The 22,580-nt window shown below is 37.2% G+C and overlaps 1 protein-coding gene across 1 annotated transcript; it reads left to right on the forward strand.

Annotated features, from left to right (window-relative positions):
* The first annotated feature begins 21 nt into the window (after positions 1-21).
* Positions 22-22,476, forward strand: ACMSD (aminocarboxymuconate semialdehyde decarboxylase). Its single transcript, XM_066323166.1, has 10 exons — positions 22-150; positions 3,050-3,094; positions 5,675-5,771; positions 9,697-9,746; positions 11,026-11,262; positions 13,365-13,458; positions 15,004-15,099; positions 15,567-15,739; positions 22,010-22,108; positions 22,313-22,476. The coding sequence occupies exons 1-10, from the start codon at positions 94-96 to the stop codon at positions 22,373-22,375; spliced, it is 1,011 nt and encodes a 336-aa protein (XP_066179263.1). The 5' UTR covers positions 22-93; the 3' UTR covers positions 22,376-22,476.
* Positions 22,477-22,580: the final 104 nt, after the last annotated feature.

A 22,580-nucleotide genomic window follows, 5' to 3' on the forward strand; every position in this document is an offset into this window, starting at 1 on the left:
TTAATAACCTGTGGCCCAGGGACAGGAGGGATAGCAGCACTGACACAGAAAACATTGGCACTGAAGGAGTGTTTCTCCTCTGGCACTTCAAAAATGAAAATTGATATTCATAGCCACATTCTGCCTAAGGAATGGCCTGACCTTAAAAAGGTAATAAGTGTTTAGGTATTCAGTGCATTATGTTATCAGCAACCGTTTCTCCCAATGTGGTTTTTGAAGGAAAAATGAATGAAGGGTTCTGTGGTAAATATCTCTAGGTTTTTGTATAATTTGGTTTTGTTTTGGGTTTTTTTTTTCCAATTGTAAAATATTTATATTGCATTACTTTGAAAAGAAAGAGTCCAGTCAGAAAGGAGTGTAAAGCCAGGCTCTGTTCCCCACTTTTTATTTATTCTGAAGCAATTTTTTAAGTTTTCCTTGAGTTTTTTGAGACACAAAATTTTTGGATGATAAGGTATAAATTCCACTTTCTTGATTAAAAATAGAGCTGTTCTGTTCCTAAATGGAACACTTTTGTTTTAAATAAAATAATAATCAAATATTAGACAAAGTTAATAACCGAGACAAATTCATTCACATCAATATACCCACGGGCATGAAATCATTAACTTCAATGGGAGTGGGGTCACTCTAAGTACAGCTAATTGATGGCAATAATTTTTACAACTATCTGCTATTTTTTCAGTTACTGGAAAGAAGTAGCCTATTGTATTTAAAATAGAAAATCTCAGTTGTCAGACGACTGAAGCTATAAGTGAATTTCTGTTAACTTATTGCTGCTGCTGTTGTTGTTGTTGTTGTTATTATTATTATTACTATTATTATTCAGTGACATAAATTTATTCTTGTCCACAATATTTTTCATGAGCCTGTGAAATGTATTTTAGAATGAAAAATGTCATTTTGGTTTTAATGTAATCAATCTGAAAGGGTTTCATATCTGTTAGCTCTGCATTTCTGTGATTTTAAGCAGTCCAGTTTCAGTCAATGTTAGAGAGAGAGAGCAGTTGGGAAATGTAAACAGCATATTAGAAAAAAAGTCATAAGAAAACCTGGCATTAGAAACATACATAGGATTATTTCTTCATTAGTTGTGAAAAATAAGATCATTATGCACAAAACCTGCTGGAAAGGAATGTTTGTTTCCTTGTTTAGCTAGGAAGGATTTATAAATATCTAGTTGAACCTCCTGTTTGTAATAATAACAGCTCCTGATGAAAAACACATGCACTGGATAATGTAGGTGAGGATACAGATACTTTTAGAATAATTCTGTCTGTTTTAAATGCATTGGATTTTAAATATCCAGATACAAACACAGGTCACTTTTGCGTCTTTCAGATTTTGTTGCCTTTTGTGCAATAACCTCATAAAAATGCGTATAGAATTCCTTCATTCTGATGCTAGATGGTTTGGGGTTTTTTTAATTAAACATTTTTATCTGTAAGTACTTTAAAAGGGCAATAAATTCACTGGGATAAAATGACCCCAAGAATTCCTTGATGTTCACAGATGCACATCAAGATGATATTCACTAATGTTAGACACTGTGGGCCACATTTCGTTTCTTTAAACAGAGATAAAGAGGCAAATATCACATTTTTAAAATTTAATTTGCACCTGATAGGTTTTTTTCCCTCTGTTCTGAACGATTCAATGGTTTATTAATGGGCTCAGAGTAGAAAACAATACTCAGAATTCTCTGAAGCCATTAACAGAGATTTCTCCATTTCATGGAAGGAAAACCAATGAGGTACCTTAACATGCACACATTTAGTTAGTGCTAAACTTCTTTTTCCTGTTTCCAGCTTTGTAAATACTGGACCTTCGAACTAGAAAACTCTATTGTCAAGACACTGATTTAATAGCTTAGGAAAATATCAAAAGTTAAAAAAAATAAAAAACACAAGAAAAGCAGATATGGATTGTCAATACCTACAACTAATAGCTGAGGGGAAAAAAGAATAAAATAAGTTCAAAACCAGACCAGTTTGTTTCTCTGTTGCCTGTGGGCTCCTTCAGTACCCATTCCAGGCATTTGTTTTCTGCTCAGCTTACAACTGCAATTAGCATGGATCTAGTTTAGAGTTCTCATTAGTTGTCACTCATCAAACTTTCCCCAAATGTCAGTATTTTTAGATGTGTATGAACCCATAAATGTATCAATTTAAATAAAATCTACATAGTTAAACAGAGCTCACAGCCTCAGTGACTGAGTCTCTGGCTGAGGTCAGGAGGTTTGGCTCTTCACCCACGTTAGGAAAGCTCACAGTGGCATTAAATACTGGTTTGGTATCACAGAAAATTCAGGACTGTGTCCAAATCTTTTACACTTCAGTGAAACAAATGCCTGCTCTTACTTAGTTTCCTTGTAAATGTTTCTTTTTTTGAGAAATGGGAATTCTGAGCATTGTTTTCACTCAGAGACTTCAAGAGTTCATTCCTTTCTAATTGGAAGTAAAAAGAAATCAGCATCTTATTTAGGTTTTGCGTTTTTTGCATGAACAATTCTGAACCTCTCTGGAAGAATCAATGAGCATCTAAGCTTCTCCTTTTTAGCTCCTCTTCCCTGTTTAAATATTAATAGGCAAGAGGCTGACCTTCACTCCTGCTGCTGAATCATGGAAGCTGAAAAGTAGAATCAATGCATCTTTGTGTTAATGATTAACTGATCACAGATTGGAAAGCTGTCAGCTTGATTCTCACACTGTCAGATGCTTAATTTAATATCTTCTGTATCACAATTATTTCAGTCAGAACCTCAGTGTAGTAACCCACTTCAAGCATTTTTTAAGCAGTTGTTTAAAAATGTTGTTTAAAAATGTTGTTGAGCTGGAAACTAAAATTCCAGCTCTACAAAGCCCATTAGTCCAGTCCAGCCACACTTCAGCACTTCTGCTGAAGTCAGTGAGGCTACTCTGGCCCAAAGCTGAGCACATGTAAGTGTTTGTCCTGAATGAGGCATTTTTGTAAGAAATGCAATTATTACTATTATTATTATTAGTGCAGAGAGCTAACTAGAACTGCCTTTCTCCTCTTTCCTCCACAGAGATACGGATATGGTGGATGGGTACAGCTGGATCATCACTGCAAGGTTTGGGCTGTTTGGTGCTCAGGGCTGATCTTGCACAGTAGATCTATTAAGAAGCAAAGTGGCAATAAAATTGGCTCTGTCTTTGATAAAATTTCTCCAGAGCTCTGTTTCCTATGAAGCAGCATCAGGTCAAGTCCAAATATACCTCAGCAGAACTTTTTTGCCTGAAAGATGAAACTCACACTCTGTTGTATGAACCAGCATCTGTTCTTCTTTATTATCTCATTTTTACACTTGGAAGGGATAGCTCTGAGAAAGTCTTTTCAACAAGATTGGCCAAGCTAAAGTAGATTGCAAATAGATTTGGGCTGAGTTAAATTCTCATCTGTATGAGAAGCAAACCCACAAGGAACTCATATTTCAGTAAACAAGAACAAGCCACCTGCAGAACCAAAGTGGGGATGGCACAGCTTTTGGGATAGGTGGCAGCTGCAGGAAGGAGACAAGGATTGGGCACATTTCTGGTGGTTTTGTTACAGGTCTGATGCTAAAACTCTGTGCTAAAAATACTCTGCAGAGGAACTTTGTGGCAAGTCAATAATGGCCTTACATGCTCTGCTTAGAATTCCATCTGGCCTACTTCTGTCTGGAAATTTTGCATGACAAAAAGTGCATGGCAAAATGAAATCCTGTTCAGACGTGGCCCTGGGGATGTTAACTCCTAGGATTGAAAAAAAAAACCCCAAAGACTTGAAGAAGCACCAGGGTCAAACTGGAAGAAAATAATTAGGTGCATATTTTAGAAGTGCAATTTGGGATGTCACTGAGTAGTTTAGTGATGGGAGAATTTTAAATGTAGTTTGCTGAACCTGCAGGACTTAATTTTTAAATGTCTCTCTCTTAATTGCCACATACATTAATTAAAATGTTAAATATTAGATCATTTTTAGGATGGGATAGAAAAGTGTAGAATGGAACAGTGAAGTTCATGTGATCTATTCATATGTGATGAAGTGCTCAGTTCTACTCTGCCCTTTTCTCACATCCCAAATAATTGTTTGTTTATTGGAAAACCTACATCAATGCCCTAAACTTTTCTTAATGTATTTGAGTGTATGGCTTCAGTAAACCTCTCCATCAGGTTGGAAAACCAGTTTTACAAGAACCTGAAGTATCTCACCAGGGGACCAGGACCCTGTAATTGTAATATTTCAAGTAATTTTCACAACCTGTGATACAGCTAACAAGTATCTTGACAGGTTGCCAAGGCGGCACACTCAAATTTGTTGAGGAGGGCTTTAAAATATTCATTAGGACAGTATATTTGTGAATGATGTATGAAGTTAATAACCAATTCAAGGTTAAGAGCAGTTTGAGTTCTCAGAAGGAGATAGAACCCCCCGTGATAGAGCATGCTAGTAGCATATAAGAAATCACTATAAACATTCTGATTTAACAAGTTCTTTTCTTTAGAAAAATTGCCAGGATCTTAAATAAGACCAATGTTGTGAGGAAAAATAAAGTGGAGAGAGAGAGAGAAAATCCCTTTGTTGAAGGGCCCAAGGACTGCCTTGCCCCCAGCTCCTGTGTACTGGAAGGTGAAGGAACCACTGCTGTGTTTTCTTGTGTGGGTTTCGGTTTTTACCTGCAGATGGGATGTGTTCTCTGCCTCTGCTGAGTGACTGCACTTACCCACCCCATGTGCACAGCACCAGGGGATCTTCTGACTTTCCATTTGCCCCCACAGTAGATTAAAGCAGCCTAGAAATACGCAGGGTTTGCAGGTGTTGGTGAGTTGTATCTCACCCCGTTGTGCCCACAGAAATCCTGTTCTGTCTGTAGCAGCTGCTGGGTACCCCTAATTGTAACAGGCAATTTGCTTACTGTCCCTCTTTTGAACAATTCACACATCAACCAAATACGAAATTTTAAACATTTCTATGCTGATAAAGGAACAGTATTAAATTTCATGACTGTGATAACTTTTTGAACTTCCTAAGTCTGGAAATTTGTGGGTTATAAGAAAGGGTTTTACCCTAATTCAGGTTATGGGTTTATACTGTGTTTAAGTTTTGTTTGGGATTTTTTTCCCCCCAAATTCTTTTTCTTCCCAAGGAGGAAATGTAATCTAAGACAACACAATAGGTCTCCTTTTGTCTCAGTATCACTGGTGAGAAGAAATCACTGGACTGAAATTAACTGTGTTGCACAATTATTTCTGTAGTTACTGGAATCATTGTGATGCTATTGACTTTAAAAGAACACATACATACCCAAAGGGAAAATTTAGCACAGATTTAATTAGAGCATTGTTTTGAGGTCAAAATTTGGTTTGAGGATAAACTTGCATTAAGGTACCTGGTATCTTTTCCAAATAAATATAGAGTGATGCACATTGCAAAAGGAAGGGGATTTTTTTTTTTTTTTTTTATTCTGAAGAATTAAATCTGAACTATAAATGACTGTTCTATTCATGTCTATTTTAAAAATAGTCTTTGTTTAAAAATACCTGCTGAATAGAAATAAAAGATCAAAATTTTGCCACTGAATTTCTGTAAGGAGCACAATATACTCAAGAGACTATAAATTAGCAGGTACTGCTTTGTCACATTTATAATATATGAAAATGTCATTTCGCAGGGACAGGCAAAGATGATGAAGGATGGAAAAGTTTTTAGAGTTATTCAAGAGAACTGCTGGGATCCAGAAGTACGGATTAAAGAGATGGACCAGTCAGGTATCTCCATGAAGGAACTCAAATCATTGTGCTTCATTTAGAATAACAACTTCTCTGTCAGTCCATCTGAAAGTGCTCAACAACAATATTAAAAAAAAAAAAAAAAAAAAAAAAAAAAAAAAAAAAAGTTTCCCATACTAATTCCTTGGTTTAAATCTGTTTAAAGTTATTGGAAACTGATTTACTGATTTGCTTTATACTCAGGAGGAACCTGTGCCCATGACTTTCCTCATTCTCAGTAGCAATTTATTCCCCACTAGAATTTATTCATTTTGGTCGGATTTAAGGCACTAAGTAACTCACTGACAAAGGTAAGGATGACTGACCCTGGACTAGAAATGGCACCATACATTCCATTTAAAACATGATTCATGTAAAGGAGGAGGAAGTCCTTTCATTTTTGTTCCAAATATTAAAATACTCTTTTTACACATAGGATTTCTTGTATGTCTGTTTCCTTTTCTAATACCTTTTTTTCTGTTTAGCCAGAAAAACAGCTTCATTCTGTTGAAATTATGAATGTTGAATGAAGCTGTTGCAGCTTCATTCTGTGTTTTTACCCGAGGACTCAGCCTGGAGAACTGGTGCAATTACTCTGTCAGAAAAGGGAGTTTTACTCATTTAGAAACTGCAAATTTAATTTCCATCATGTTACCTGCAAGCCACTAAATGAGGTTGGTCAGATGGGAGACTGAGGATGAGGGAAAAAAAATCTTAGCTGATCAATTACTTTTGCTCATTCTTCTTAACATTGTCACTCCAAATTACTCTAGTAAGAGAAATACTATGTTACTAAAGATTTTTTTTTTCTTAGCTTGATGCCTGAATAGTTCCTACATCAGTTTCCCAGCAGACACAATTTGAATATCTTCAACTTTTCATAAGGAACAAACACATTAAATTGCTTGAAAGAGCAGATATTGTACAAGTTGCATCTTTAGGATTATTGTTTCCTCCTCTTCCTCGACAAGCATATGAAAGTTGTTGTAGGCAGCAGGGGGTTGGTCTCTTCTCCAAGATAATGAGTGATAAACAAAAAGAAATGGCCTGAAATTGCACCAGGGAAGGGTTTAGACTGGATATTAGGAAAAATTTCTTCACTAAAAGTGTTGTCAAGCCCTAGAACAGCCCTGGTGGAGTCCCCATCCCTGGAGGGATTTAAAGGCTGTGTAGATGTGGTGTTTGGGGACATGGTTCAGTGGTGGGCTTGGCAGAACTGGATTAATGGTTGGAATCAATGATCTTAGAGGTCTTTTCCAACCTACATTATTCTGTGATTCTGTGTTTGGAGATACTCTGGGTTATTCTTCTTAGGGAGGTTTGGTGGAACACATAACATAGGCTGGCTTGGGAACTCACCAGGTAGTGGGCAATTTATATAAACACAATTTAGATAAATTTCACCTACTTCATTTCCACGCTGGAAAAGCAGTATTTGAAACCCCAACCATTAGACATTTAATGGGAATGCCAGAAAGCCTTTGCAAACTCTGAAATATGCTGCCTTGTCACAGAATCACAGAATCATGCCTTGACTAGACTGTAATGTTTCTCTGAGTTAGCTCAGGGATTTTGGGGATTACCAAATCACTCAGCTACAGAGTGGATCATAAATAGCCTTTGGGCATCTTTCTCTTTCAGGCATTTTCCTCAGTACTAATGGCAAGTTTCTACAAAACAGTTCTGCCCCACATATTTGTTGTAGACAAAGGGAAAACACAGGGGCATTTTTTGTTTTGTTTTTGAAATTTTTGCAGCAGTTCTCCAGAAAAGAAAATGTGTCATGAAAGGAGCATCACAATATTTCTTCATGAACTAAACAGTGCTCGCTTGGTTAAAAAATAATCTAAACCTGTATGTTACAGCACCATCTGGTGACTCGTGCCCTAAAAATGTCCCTTTTTATTACAGCACTCCAGACATACAGGCATCAGCCAATTAATTATGTGGAGGGAAAAAAAAGAAGGCCTTGGTGTTTTTCATTCTTTCATCCTTACTGCTCAGCTAATGATAAATATGGACCACATTTATTTCTTTTCCCTTTAGAAAGCTGCAGCTACTTAGTTCAGACTGCTTTCTCTTACACAGGCTGAGACAGATTGTACCAAAAAATTTAACCTCAAGACATGGCATAATTTGGGGGCAAAGATGCAAGGAGTGTCCCCGCTGAACAAAACTAGAATCAGTCACTGAAAGATATTTTTAACTCAGAGAGATAACTTAGAGCTCGGATGCTAAAAGGCTTTGTTTGTGCAGTGGCCAAGAAATCTTGCCAGTAATAAGAAATGGTCTCCAGTGGACCAAAGAGACTCAATTAGTTCTCCTAATCATATGTCCTAAGTCTAATTGATGTACATACTTCTGTCTTGATCCGCTCAATAAAACAAGCTATCCATGTAACTCAATAAAAGAAGCTGTAAAAGTAATTAAATCACAGTTCTGTGACACAAATCATCACAATTTTGTTTGAGAAAATTTATCAGTTCATCCTAACTGCCTTCCCTTGTTATTTTCTCCTTTGTAAAAACCTCTGAAGAGGGTGAAGGAGTAGAGGATTTTTGTGCTCATTCTTCTTCCTAAAGCTAACATGTAGGAACAGTCAGCTTGGAAATGTACCTTTAAGGTTTATGTTAAATTTGCTCAGAAGTGTAAAAATGGATAGAAAGCACATGCAGTGGTTATTGTGGAAAACATGGAGAATGTTCTCAACAGACCAATCAGGTGTCTATATTGGTGGAGGATCCAACCTGGATAATTCAGCATTTAATTTTGCAGACCTAATCCCTACCCCTAAAGCATCACTGCTGTACATAATATTAATAACATCTTGTAGCAATCTGAGTCAGCTTCTCCTCTTGTTTCCTACTTAAACTTCTGAGGAGGAGGATAAATCATTTTAATCATTGAAATGTTTTGGCAAGTCATTGTCTTAGATTTCTCCTAGAGTTCATTCTCCTGGAGATTTTTTCTGCTATCTTTTTTTCTAGTAGTTTTACTACCAACAACCAAGTTTAAAAATTTAAAGCATGACAAGATATGTGCAAAAATATTACAAACAGGCATAAAAAAATAAATCAACACAAAACAGTTTTGCATGTAGCTGTTTTGTGAATTCCTAATTACTGTTTATTGTTTATCTTGTTTGTCTGCCAGGTTTGTTGTTTTAACTCCTATAACCTGTCACATACAATGTTATTATATAGATTTGTGTTTGAGCAGAAACAAAACAACATGGACTTAATTCTTTTTATTTTTAACATCAAAGTTATTTCTTAAATCTGGCAGATTTTTTTTTATATTTACAACCTCCATAGTCCAGACACAAGATGAATGAAACCTAACAGAATATAGCTTTGGGAACACTTGGGAAAACATTGTTTAACAACCATTGTTAACAGAATGTTATTTATCTTTGGGCTAATTCATTTATTTATTTAATATATGTGACAGATTAACCCCAAAGTAAACTTGAGTTACTGTATTCTGTTGGTTAAAAATGTCAGTTTCATTCATGTGAGAGTTTATAACAATTAAATTGCTATTTTAATTGTTTAATAGCAATTAAATTGCTATTTTAATTGCTTGTACATGTGCATACTAAGTCCTTCTAAAATCTAAAAACCTAATTTCACAAATTATCTAGTATGTATATGGTAGTGTTTTTTCTTTCTACGTAGCAAAAATATCCAAATCCTAATAAATTGATACACTATGAGGTTTATTGCCATGATCCTGAACTTAAAAAAAAAACTCTATGCCACTGTTTAATCCATCTTTTATATCATTAAAGCTTTTACACTCTGCCTCTATATCATTAAAGCTTTTACACTTTGCCTCTCCAACCAAAGTACTTTCTTATTTGTAACATTTTAGCAAAAACAGCCGACAAAAAAGGAAACATTAATATTTGCTTTTTCTTACTCAGGAGTCACCGTCCAAGTCCTGTCCACAGTCCCTGTAATGTTCAGCTACTGGGTAGGTTCCAACCAACATATTTTGTAATTCATATGCAGCAACATTTTTAAAATACAGAAGCATCTTCCTACAAATTGAAGTGGTGACTAAATTATTCTGCTGTGAAAACTAAAAGGCAAAAAAAAAAAGGACTTGCAGGTATGAGAAGATGTCTGCAGGATGTGCTGGCAAAGCTCCACACCGGGGCACACACAGTGAGAAAAGATGAAACAACAGCTGGATTTCTTCTGGGGGCAGCTGGAAACAGGGAGGAAAAATATGTACAGCATGAATCCATGGTTAGCAGGCAGACATATATGTACAAGTTCTAGGAAAGATAGACATCAATCAGTATTTTCTCAGGAAAAAAAAAAAAAGGCATCAAAGATGTATTTATGACCTTGTCCCAGGTTGTTTAAATGTGGCATGGGACTCATTAACCTAGAATGCTTTGGATCTTAAAATGCAGGAGTAAATTTAAGTTCCTGTGTTCCCCACGTGGTGATCTTGAATGCTTCCAAGAAATAAAACAGGCTGAGGAGATAAATCACAGCAAAATGCTGTTCTAAATACCTTCTGAATGTGATTATTTAGCAATGTGTACAGGTCAAGATGTTTGTATGTAAATGGATTTGTGCATTAAGAACCATTGTGTTAAGTCCACATATAAGAAATACCACTGATACTCGGAATTTTTTGTTAGTAACATCTCTTCAAAATTTTATTCTGGTATCTAAGGGAATATTTTCCATTAAATATGTATTTGGGGAAAAAAACAGAGATTGATTGCATGGATGTTGCACTTCCTTATTAGAATGATGGATGTTCTCTCCTTCTAAATGTTAGAGAAGTTTGCTCAAGCTTTCTCTGTAGAATTTGCATGCTCCAGCATCTCACATTTCTTATTTTTATTTCTTCAGCTCCAGTAATAGGAGTGTAAATATTCATTGCTATGTATAAAGATTATCTACTGAGGTTTTTGAACAAAACCAGGGGACTGCTTTTCACAAAAGACCAGGCACTTATGTGCATCAGCAACCTGGACTTTATTGCACTCATCCTGAGCACTAAAGGCAGCAGCAGTTGATAAAATATTCAAGAGAAAAAGCAGAACTGCACCCAGAGGTTTTAAAGCCAGGCAGAATTTAGCCCTGCTGGTTTCCAGCTCTTCAGAACTGTAAAGCAAATTTGGGTTCAAACCCTATCAGTTGTTTGCAATGACATTTACCCAATAACTTCCAAAGGTGATAACATTTGAGAACTACATTTCAATGCACTGCTCTGCTTCCTATCTTACCAGGCCAAACCTCAGGATACTTTAGATCTCGCCCAGATATTAAACAATGACTTAGCTGCTACAGTAAAAAAGTACCCCAAGAGGTTTGTTGGGCTGGGCACATTACCTCTGCAGGCTCCAGAGCTGGCTGTGAAGGAAATGCATCGTTGTGTGAATGAACTTGGATTTCCTGGAGTGCAGATAGGATCTCATGTCAATGAGTGGGACCTGAATGCCCTGGAGCTCTATGATATTTATGCTGTGAGTACCAATTTGTTTTCCTTCTTTGGGGGAATACTGTGATATGGAAATCTGTCTAAAAATATCTTGGAGCACATTCGGGCATCATTTGAGCCTTCTAACCTGCTTAGTGATCAGAGAGACTCAGCTTTAATTGCAAACGATAATTCTTTATATGATATAATGGCAATAATAACATATTCTGAAACATATTTTAACTTAATTTTATAATCTATTTTATAATAATTAATAGCAAATTTTGTTTTATTATACAAGTTCTCACTGTAGAGCTGCCTTCTTGATTTGTGAGGGTAAGTTCAGTATCAAATAAAGCATTTCTGCCCTGTTTGCATTTGAGTTCAACTTGCTGTATCCAATCTTATTGAAATAATTGATAAAACTCCCAGAGATTATCAGAGATACCTGTAGCACCAAAGTACCACACAGAACTATGTAAACAGAACCAAAATTTCCAAACTGAATGTATTGATTGTCAAATTAATTAATAGATAGCATTTCTTAAACAGCCCGAGATCCAGATGAGGGTAGTCATTTGTCCAAATTAGAGGTTTAATCAATGTCCATTCTGAATCTGTTTCTCAAGTTATTAGAGCTGTCAGCTTGGAATTGGTTCACAGAGATTATTTTGGAGGATGCTTAATTTATTCAAAAACTCTGTTGGTGGTGCAGCACCTGGACTATTTGTTTTTATGGCCACATGCAGTCAGATATCAACATCTGCTCTTGGGGATGCCCACAGTGTGGAATTATGGAATCACAGCGTGGCTGAGCTTGGGAGGGGCCTCTGGAGACCACCTGGACCAAGCCCCTGCTCAAGCAGGACCACACACAGCCAGATCCCAGGAACCATGCCCAGGTGGCCTTTAAATATCTCCAGGGATGGAAACTCCACAACCCCTCTGGGCAGCCTGATCTCCACTGAGCCTTCTCTCCTTGGAGCCAGACAGTCCCAGTTCTCTCACAGGAGAGATGCTCAGTCCCTTCATCCTCTTGGAACTCTCTCCAGTAACTCCCTGTCTCTCTTCTACTGACATCCCTCTCTTGTTCTGGGATCTCTTATACTGTGCATCCTTCAGCTTGAGTTTCACACATGTAGGAAGTATCCCCTTTCATTTTTAGAAACATCTCTGGATAATACAGATCATGAAATTAAGCCATATTGGATCATGAACTTTGCCAAACTACCAGGCCAGTTACTGAATTGCTATCTTTAGTTTACAAATGTAGATGGCAATTATTCTCCACGATCCAGAAGTTGCAGCTTTTATTTATGCATGTATGGGTAAATAAACCCATATTTTTTGAATGTGTGATAATCTCCTTAGCAACAAGAGCGTGTCCAGAAATACATCTGACAAAATGAAGCTGCTAAATCCTGGTTAAGCATATGAATGACTCTGATGACTGTGTATTTAAATTTAAGTACACAGTTAAATTACACAGTCAGAGTCAGCATCCAACACTAGTCTTCTGTTTTCCTTTCCAAAGATGTCAGTAGTTTTGGGAAAATTACCATACTTGTGTAGAGATGGATTACTGATCAGAATATAGCCAGATTTTGAACTCTTAGGAAGGATTAGGAATATTTTTAAGTTTTTTTAAGCCAGGCAGAGGGCCAAAGGGAACAAATGCAGTGCCACCCAGTGAAAATTTCTGACTGCATCTGCAACAACTCTGCAAAACCATCCTCAAATGATTTTGTGAGACATTATGGGAATTCATTCTCATATGTGTAATGAAACCAAAAGAATGTTTGCTTGAACTGAGTTTTAAACTACAGGACAGCTGAAAAACATAGCGGGAAAAGCATTTTTGTATTGCATTGTTCTGAGAAACACTTGGTTCACTAAAGAGATGTTATCATCTGTGCTTTCAGTCTTGTAGTCACAGGACGAGCTGTGAAACTGAGTGAGGACTTCAGAATACGGCCCAGAGGAGTAAATATAGCAAAGTATTGCTTATAGTTCTTACTTGTGGGCCTATTTTCATTACTAGTACTTACTAGTACTACTGCTCAGTACAGATTTGCAGGTCATGGAAAATATCTAAGATGCATTCTGCTACGATTAGTCAAGGTTTAGACTTTTTTCTTTTTGCTGCAGGCTGCTGAGAAATTAAATTGCTGTCTCTTTGTGCATCCCTGGGACATGCAGATAGATGGGAGGATGTCCAAATATTGGTTTCCCTGGCTAATAGGTGAGTGTATATTTACTCTGCCTAATCTACATTTATGAACTGGATTATGCCCAGGAGATTGTTGCCAAGTAAAGTACAAGTACAGAGAAAATTACATAATTTTTCTGTCAAACTTCCTTTTTTTTAAAATCTAGTATTATGTTTAAATCTGTCGTGTAAACTCTGCAGTCATTTGTTTCTAAGCTTGTTTAGTTTTTCTTTTAAACACTTGGAATTAAAATTATTCAGTAACAGACAAGCAACAAAATTTGTCCTAAATACAAAGAGCAGATAACAAGGAAGAAGTGAATCACCTCAGAAACGAGCTCCTCAAAAATAACAGCAGTAAATGAAGGAGTAAGCAAAACCAAGCATTGCTTCCTAGAATTTCTTGGATTATTTCTTGGAAACAGGTTGATCAGAAGGAAAATAAATCTAACTTTACTTCAGCTGTAGCTGAAACAACATGTACTTTGAAAGCTCTCAGTAGATGTAGGATATTATCTAGTTTCCACTTTTCCCCCATTTGGTAGGTAAATGATAACACTGAATAACAGGAGCAGGGTTATTCTGCCAGCCAGAAATGTTTAAACCTGATTCTACCCTCATGTATTTTGTTCTGTGTTGTTTTGCATGGTTTTGCACTGCCACCAGTTGTAAAAAACATACGCGACATACATATAATACACATTCTGCTTGGAAAATCTTACTGTCCCAATCACCAGTGCATTACCTTGAAACAATATCAGTCTTAACCAGAGCAAGCTCAACAACATAGATCTAAGAAGAAAATAGAATTATTGCATTTACTTAACAAAGTCTGAACAGAATATTTTCTTAATAAGACTAATAATGCTTTGCATCTGAGCATATGGTAAAACAAAAACACAAATAACCTTTTGAGCTGGATAGGTGTTGTTTCCCCCATAAATGATGGGAACTGAGATCCTAATTTCAAGCTGCATTTCAAGCTGAAGGTAGGTATTTTAAATGACATGATATTCTAAATATGTTGGATGTGCTCAGAAACCGAGGCCTGCTGTAGGAACCTGAATTCCTATTTTGTTTCTAAGTGGGCATCCAACTCACCAGGAGCAAAGAGAGATCCATGTAGGATCTGGCATGATGTGATAACCAAACCCCAAATCTTTGTTAGAATATCCATCAGCGTATCTGCCCCACTTCCCACACAAAAGAAACCCACAAGCAGAGGTGAGAAGACACCCTGGCATATTCCAGCCTTGTCTTTGAGCAAGGATAACGGGAATCAGGTATTTCAGGACATACCCAGCCTGTCTGCCATCTGTCCTAGTGGTATGGAGTAAAAACTGGAATTAGAACTCAGAAGACCTTCACTTCCAGGCCTGTGTCTTCATTTCATTTAATTAGAGTTCAATTCCATGTCCCTCCAGTGGAAATAAAGCATGACCTTGGGCAGCTGCCCTGCAACTATTACTTTTTCAGTTGGTTCAAGGCTAATGGAAGAAAATTAAAATAACATTTAAATGCCAAATAGGAAGTTTAAAAAGTAAAGCTCTTACAGAATTAAGATGTTTTTCTTCTTAGGCATGCCAACAGAAACAACCATGGCCATTTGCTCCATGATCATGGGAGGAATATTTGAAAAATTCCCTAAGCTGAAAGTTTGCTTTGCACATGGAGGTGAGTAGTGTACCATGTGAAACTCCTGTTCTTTGGCTGAGCGTGGTACAGTCGTATTTTGTGGTATCTCAGCTAATGGGGTCACCACGTGAAGCCTGCCACCAGCTGAGCACTGTCACCCCAAAGCAGACAGTCTGACAGATCAGCTGCTTCTGTGAGCACTCTCCAGCCTGCAGGGTTTGAACTGGCACAGCAGCCTTTAAGGGAAGCAAAAAGGAAGGGAAAGCAGCAGGTGGTTTAAGGAGAGGGATGAGGAAGCAGCAGGAGAAATCTGGGTATCACAGTAGTGAAAAAGTGAGAAAAATAGGAAAAAACCTAATGAAGGTAAAGGAATAAAAAACCACTGGTGCAGAGCACTTCCTTTCTAAAGGGCTGAGAGGAAAACTTATGGATCTTTGGTGATAGGCCTTTTTTCCCTTTTACATATTTTCAGCTTATTAAAAGTTATTAAAAGTTCCTTCTTGCAGGTGGAGCTTTTCCATACACGGTGGGTCGGATCTCCCATGGATTCAACGTGCGCCCTGACCTGTGTGCCATGGATAACAAGGTGGATCCCAGGAAATACCTTGGCTCATTTTACACAGACTCTCTTGTCCACGACCGTGGGGCACTAAGGCTGCTAACAAGTGTAGTAGGAGAGGTGAGTTTTAGTGCTTCCAGAAGTGGGTGAGTCACTCCTCAGTTAATTTTCCAGGAAAAAGAAAAAGGAGAAGAAAGCAGGAAGAAGACAGTGTCACCTCGTGAAATAAACTGATGGGCTTCTGCCACGTTGATAATGTTTTTGCCATATGGATTTATTGAAATGGTGGGTTTAATCCAGGAAATCATGCACTGTCACCCTCAGTTCCATCCTTCTCTAAGCTTGTTCAGGATGGGATTTCAAGCAAAGACTGCTTCAGTTCGGAGCCTGGTTTTCAAATGGCTTAATTTTCAAATTCAAGTGCATGCTTGAAGAAATCAAATTGTATTTCCACTTGGGAAGTTACAGGCAGAAAAAATAGTAATAATGAAAGCTTTTGTGAGTATCTCAGAGAGGCAATTAATCATTATGGGTTTGCAAAAGCATTTTAGTTGTTTGTAAAGAAATCTTTGTACTTTAGCAAACCATCTACATGAGGTACAGCATGGGACAAAAAAAAAAATCCTAACACATTCAAATAATCCCTTCTCATTTAGTAAATACTCAGGAAAGGATTGAAGATGGCACTCCCCATGCCAGCTTCCAGTGGATCACTGCAAATCAACAGGATACCTGTCTTTGTGCCTGGATCTCTGCACCTCTCTGAGTGTCTGCAGCCAGAGGCAGATCCCTCCCAGATGTCAAATCAGAAATGCAACCTCTGACAGGGATTTTCTTGCCTCAACAGCTGCAGTCCTGTTTCCTCTGTATCATTGTCTAGGCTCACAGGGTGTGGGGCTGTTGCTGTCATCAGGGCCTCCTTTATGACCAAAGTTCACAAACACCACTCAGCTGATTGGGTTTTTTCTACAAAAAAGAATCTGTTATTTCTCATTTTCCTCTCTAATTCTATGAACAGGTTGCTGCAATAAATCTGCACTAGAACTGGTACAGAAGTGACTTGCCCAGGCCAGACAAAAATAGTAATGCAGCACTATTGCTTTCTTTACTGTGGTGCTCTGAGCTCAGGTATCACACCCTAAAATCTGTGGGTTTTCAGTTTGTGCTGCACAGGAAGTCTGTAGGCTTTGGGACTGGACTTCTGCCTGCAGCTCCCCTGCAGCACTTGTGCCTGCTAGGAAAACTTTGCATTTGAAGATTCATGGAAAATTCAACCATGTGACAGCACAACTACAGCTTGAAACAATAGTATGGAAACCTTTTTGAAGTGTATATGTTTGTACAGTACAGTAACACTGCAGCTCTAAAGATTGGAGACAGAATATATTTTTTGTTAAATCCACCCTGAACCAAAAATAGAATTATGGAAGGAGCCCCATAAAATGTGCAAAGAAACTGCCATGGAGCCTAATTCCATTAGAAACCAGCAAGATAAAACCCAGGTCAATATACTCAAAAAAGATCTCCTAATAAGTTATTAGTACTGGAAAGTTCTGATGACCAGTGGGTATTAACTCAGGTGGCATTTGCCATCTCTGTCACAGGGATTAATTTTAGGCACCGAATGGGTTACTAATAAAATACTAGGACTCCCTCTCAATACTAATTTCTTTTCATTTCTGTTACCAACCTCTAAATAGCAAAATATATCATGGCCCACAGCCCAGTAGTTTTTGATATGCATTATCTTTTCAATTTAACTGTAGCTTAGAGCAAGCAAGGGGCTTTAAGGTGGTTTTTTTTCAATAGATTTAAAATTTTTACTCTGTGTGATGTGCACATCCATTTTATAAGACACCCAAAGGCTTATGGAGTAACAGCTCAACATTTGCCATTGTTACCTCCTTTTGTGAGAAATCTCCCCAAATCCATACCATGTTCATTCTAAGTATATTTTTGTTCTACGTGCAGTTCTAGTACACAAGGATGAGTCTAGCTCTTGAATTCTAAATTGCCAGTGCAAGGAGAAAAGATCACTCACTTGTTTCCTTTCACCCATTTTAAAATGTTGGGAGCCATGTTTTGCCATTGTTAGAAAGTCCTTGGTAAATCAGCAGCTGTGTGACTCAGACTGGCTGAGACCAGGATTCATTTTGTGATCTGAATCTGTTAATCTGAACCGTAGATGTCAAGAGCAAAGCAGGAGGGGAGGTACAACAGGATGCTGAATCTACTGCTGAAGAATGGAAGGTTTTTTCTGCCTGAGTTTGTGTAGCACACAAGTCTCAGGACATTCCTGCTTTAGAGTCAGCTTTGCATCTCAAGGCTGCTCTAAACTGTTGCTGCTGTGGGAAAGCTGCTGTCTTTGCACCACACTTTAATTTCTCTACCTTTCAGCCTAAGAAGCTACACACTGACTCTGGTCCTTAATTGTGATTAGTCTTTGCAAGTTTAGTTCTTTGAGGAGAGAGAGGTTATGAACTGAATTTTGATAATCTAAAAGTCACTCAGCATTAGCCTCTCTGGTATATTATTTATTTTGTCATCAGGCTTTTAAAATTAAGTGTCTTAACACAATAAATTTGGCCAGCATAGTACAAAGGATGTTGGTGTCTTTTTTAATTCTCCTCTGAGTATTTTGAGCTCACACAATGTGACATCAGGTGCAATCCCATGCTGAAAAGCCGTGAGTCAGATACCAAAAACATAAATGTCTTTTACACTCAGAACTTTGTTTTCAGTAGCCTAAGGCATCTTGTCCTTGAAAACAAAAACATTCACATCACGATTTCAAACTTTACTTTATAACCATGAAGAATGAAAAGTTCCCTCTTTTTCTAAGGAAAGCTGACATTCTCACATAACACCCATCCATGAGTCAAATGCTTAAAGAAACACCAAATATCTCAGCGCTTTCAGTGCAGTCGTGTGTTGGCAGAGTAACACACAGAAGATTAATAAATGCTGGGCTAAAAACAACGTGATGGAGTCTTGAGGCTGAGGCTGTACCTTTGTGAGCTGGAGGTTTGAAATAGGCCAGCTCTCCAGAGAGCAGCTCAGAGCTGTGCAGGAAGGGCATCAGAGTGAGGGAAGCTGTGCTTGGCCATGGCTGTGGGTCCCTGGGGAGCAGCCACTGCCTGCACCAGCGTGTGCTGTGCTGGCCCTGACCAACGCTCAAACCCACTGACAGCTGCCATGAGTCGTGTCCATTTAACCTCGTCCCTCCTTAGTCAGGGGTGCAGGTTAATTGGGGGTGGAAGCAGAAATACACACTTCTGAGAAAGAATTCTGTAAGAGTGCAGAATCGCTGCAGCCCTTGGCTCCCCCCGTGATGAGGTAGCATGAGGTGAATACAAACAAACACAAAATCCCCAACGTTGCCAGCTGTAAAAAGTGAATCACTGGGTTGACATGGGATTAAATGATTCAGTGCATCTCTGCCAAAACTTCTCCATGGGGATTCCTCCAGAGCGATCACCCAAAGGCTGCCCAGAAGTTGGAGGGGAACTAACTACAGCATTCTGGACTTTTTTTCAGGTGTATCATGGTAGTAGGAAAAAAGGCAAAATTCAAGGCAAATACAATTTTCCTTATGTAAGAGGGTGAAGTCATGCTTTAAGCTTTTTGAGATTCACCTTCAGATTTGGGTCCTTATTACTGTGAAAAAAGTTGTGCTGAGCAGCAGGGTCCACTGAGGTTAGTCATTAGCCCCATGTACCTCTCTAATAGGAGAGATGTGCTAATTAAGGAATTGACCTCCAAATCTTCTAGGGAAAATTGACTTTATTGATACAGTTTGGAAGAATATAACAGTACTTCCCTTATGCTAGGAGCATTATTCATCTGCAGAGGCCTCACAGCACTCCTCTGAAGCTGGCTGCTAAAGACAGGTATAGCAACCCCCCTTTTATAAAAAATAAAACTTTTAAAAAGTTTTATTTTATAAAACTGAAGCTCAAAGGATACAAATGAACAGCCTAAGATCACTGGGAGCACAGCAAGAATGCAACGCTGCTTCTAAATTTTTCTTACTCGTTTACTGCTCCTAATTTTACTCCTAATTAATAGATCCCATGATTAGCTGTGAAATACTTTCAAAGAGAGGGAAAAATACATCTACATAGGAAAATAAAAGATATATATTCCAGTGAAGATGTGGGATTTCTTTCTGGTTTAGTACACAGGAGATGTAAATGAGAATATAGAAACCTTCCTGTCTTACATGACTTTCCCTAGTAAACAGATGGACAAATTCTGTGTTTCCTTCTCTTTCACTTAAATCTACTTTCTCGTATGAACCTTGTATGGTCTTTAGTTGGGGGTTTTTTTTATCATAAAATACATGACATTTGTTTTTCTTATCTGAATAAAGCACCTTGGTATTTAACTGAATATTATAAATAAAATAATATATTTAGCTGCTTCAAAGTGCACACATCCAAATCTACTTTTTTTAGTCTATGCTCAGAACTGGATTTATTAGACAGAAGGTATAAGTTGTCCTATGTCAATCTTATGTTAATTGTTCTATAATAAATTAGAACACAGGACAGAGCATGGGACAGAACAATAGAATGTTTCTCTTCTGTTTAGGTTTTGGGTGAAGGTTTGTGTAGTTTCTTTCAGAGACTTTTGGGTGACATCTAGTGGAGATTAAAAATTTTTTTAAAAGCATTTGACAAGAAAAATGAACCATTTCAAAAAATAACTGAATGGTGTTTTCTTCACCCCATTTCAGTATTAACTCTGGTAACAGAGTTCAAACATTATAACAAGTGTTCCAATTTCAGCATTTCAATTTCAAATCCATGAAACATTTAAAAACATACATTTTTAATGAAAACTGTGCATTTTTTTCAAATACTCCTGCCTGCAGGAGACGAAGCCTAAAGGAAAACAGACTTTTGATAAAATCAAGAGAGTTGGCAGTATGCACTCTCCAAGGCTGATGGGGAAATATCATTCCAGAGAGAAAATGAGCCTGTAACAATTGAAGATCTGCTCATTTCTTTTCATCTCTGATAACAGGGATGTTGCACACCGATTTTTATTGAATTTTCTTTTCACTGGCTTACTTTCAGAAACAAATCATATCATGTCACCCATATTTTCAGGTACATGTTTCAAACCTGCAGTTAATATTCAGTCCCAGCCAAAGACAATGACATTTAAAAAAAGCTGCAGACTTCCAAATATATGAAATTTTGTAAATGAGATTTAGGTTTTGTTATCTGAAGTTGAATACCGGTTAAATTAAATTAAACTAAACTAAATTAAATACTTCTTTTTAAAAAAATTAAGTATCTGTAGTAATTTTACACTGTATCATATTTTCAGTAGTACCCCACTGCCATTGTCACATCTTTTAAAGTATCACAGAGAAGTTCATTTTTATTGTTTTGTATTTCTTATCACACATTCTTCTCACCCAGTGATAATTTTAAATTTGTGTGGATGTATTTAGCCCAAAATTTCAAATTCAGGACTGCAAATCCAAGCGTCTGTTCTGAATTTGGTGGAGAACTTCCTGAGATGCTTAAAGAAAAATAACTAAAAGTGTCACACACATTTTGTACTTCACACAGCAGTGCAGAGCATGGAATGAGTAAGTCAAAACTCAGAAAGAAGAATTCTGTTTATCTTTTATTGACCATTTAATTATGGCAACACTTAACCAAGATTAATCATTGCAGTTTAGGCAGACCTCTTGCAGGGGCTGTTACCTTTCAAACCAGCACCACAGTACAGAAAATCAGAATGAGTAGTAAATGTGTCTTAGTTTTTTTTTTTTTTTAAGCATTTGACAAATAAGAAGAACAAACCATTTCAGAAAATAATTGGATGATGTTTTCTTCACCCTATTTATTATTGAACTCTGGTAACAGAGTTCAAACATTACAAGTTTTAACTGTGCTTTATTCACCCAACAGAGCAATAGACACTCATGCCACTGGCCTGGAATCTGCATTTTCAACTTTCTGCTTATCAGAACCAAAACACCATAACTTCAGTTAGACACCACATAAATGATTAATAAATAACCTGCACTTTTTACCAAATAAAATGCATCCAAGGGACTTTTGGGTCATTGTTTTCAAGCTTTGTTCTTTTCCTAGTGGAAGTTGAGATCTTCATAATTCACTTTCATAATTAATCAGTCCAATATATACATGTGATTTCTTGTACTTCATTGTACGTTCCAGAAAGCCTGTGTTCTATTGTTTAATATTAATTTAAAAGAAATTAAAAATCTGGGAAAATAAAATTTATTCATTTAAAATATAACATTAATGTTACTATAACATTGTATCACATTAATATTAATCCTATTTAAAATCTATTGTTTAATGTTACTACAAAATGCACATTTATTTTTTTTTTTATTACCAGGACAAAGTTATTTTGGGGACAGATTACCCTTTTCCACTTGGGGAACTGGAACCTGGAAAATTGATTGATTCAATGGATGATTTTGACCATAAACTGAAGGTATGATTTTACATTTGAGGGGGTTTTTGCTCCTTTTCAAGTCTCTGTTTGATACATGAGATAAAACACTGAAGAATCAGTGTAGCACATGATTTCTGCAAAGACTGGAAGAGGCCCTTCAGTCTCTGCAGCAGTTTTAAAGCACAAGTAAAAGCATTTGAGTTAAATATGAGCTAAGCACAAATATGTGTTTTGTTTTTACAGGATAAACTCAAGGCTGGAAATGCTCTGGAATTTTTGGGTCTTAGCAGAAAACAATTTGAATAATTATGAAGTAGTAAAGCAGCTAAACTTTGGAAATAATATCCTGATATTTCTATTGGCATGTGCAATTGTACACATGAAAAATAAAATTGACAATTATCTGACAGTGTCCTGTTATTTCCCAAACAAAAGCAAGGGTACTGGAAACGGGCATGCACAGATATTGCCTGAGGATTTAGGCTGTTCTTAAACAATTCTGAAATCCCTG

The sequence above is a fragment of the Sylvia atricapilla genome, chromosome 7 (genome assembly GCF_009819655.1).
Source record: "Sylvia atricapilla isolate bSylAtr1 chromosome 7, bSylAtr1.pri, whole genome shotgun sequence".
NCBI lineage: Eukaryota > Metazoa > Chordata > Aves > Passeriformes > Sylviidae > Sylvia > Sylvia atricapilla.

Bases quoted from the DNA above. Each gene is read 5' to 3' on its own strand.
- ACMSD (XM_066323166.1), top strand. From the start codon at position 94: ATGAAAATTGATATTCATAGCCACATTCTGCCTAAGGAATGGCCTGAC. The intron at 3,095-5,674 runs GTTTGGGCTGTT...GTCATTTCGCAG, and splicing joins AGCTGGATCATCACTGCAAG to GGACAGGCAAAGATGATGAA. The intron at 22,109-22,312 runs GTATGATTTTAC...TTGTTTTTACAG, and splicing joins ATTTTGACCATAAACTGAAG to GATAAACTCAAGGCTGGAAA.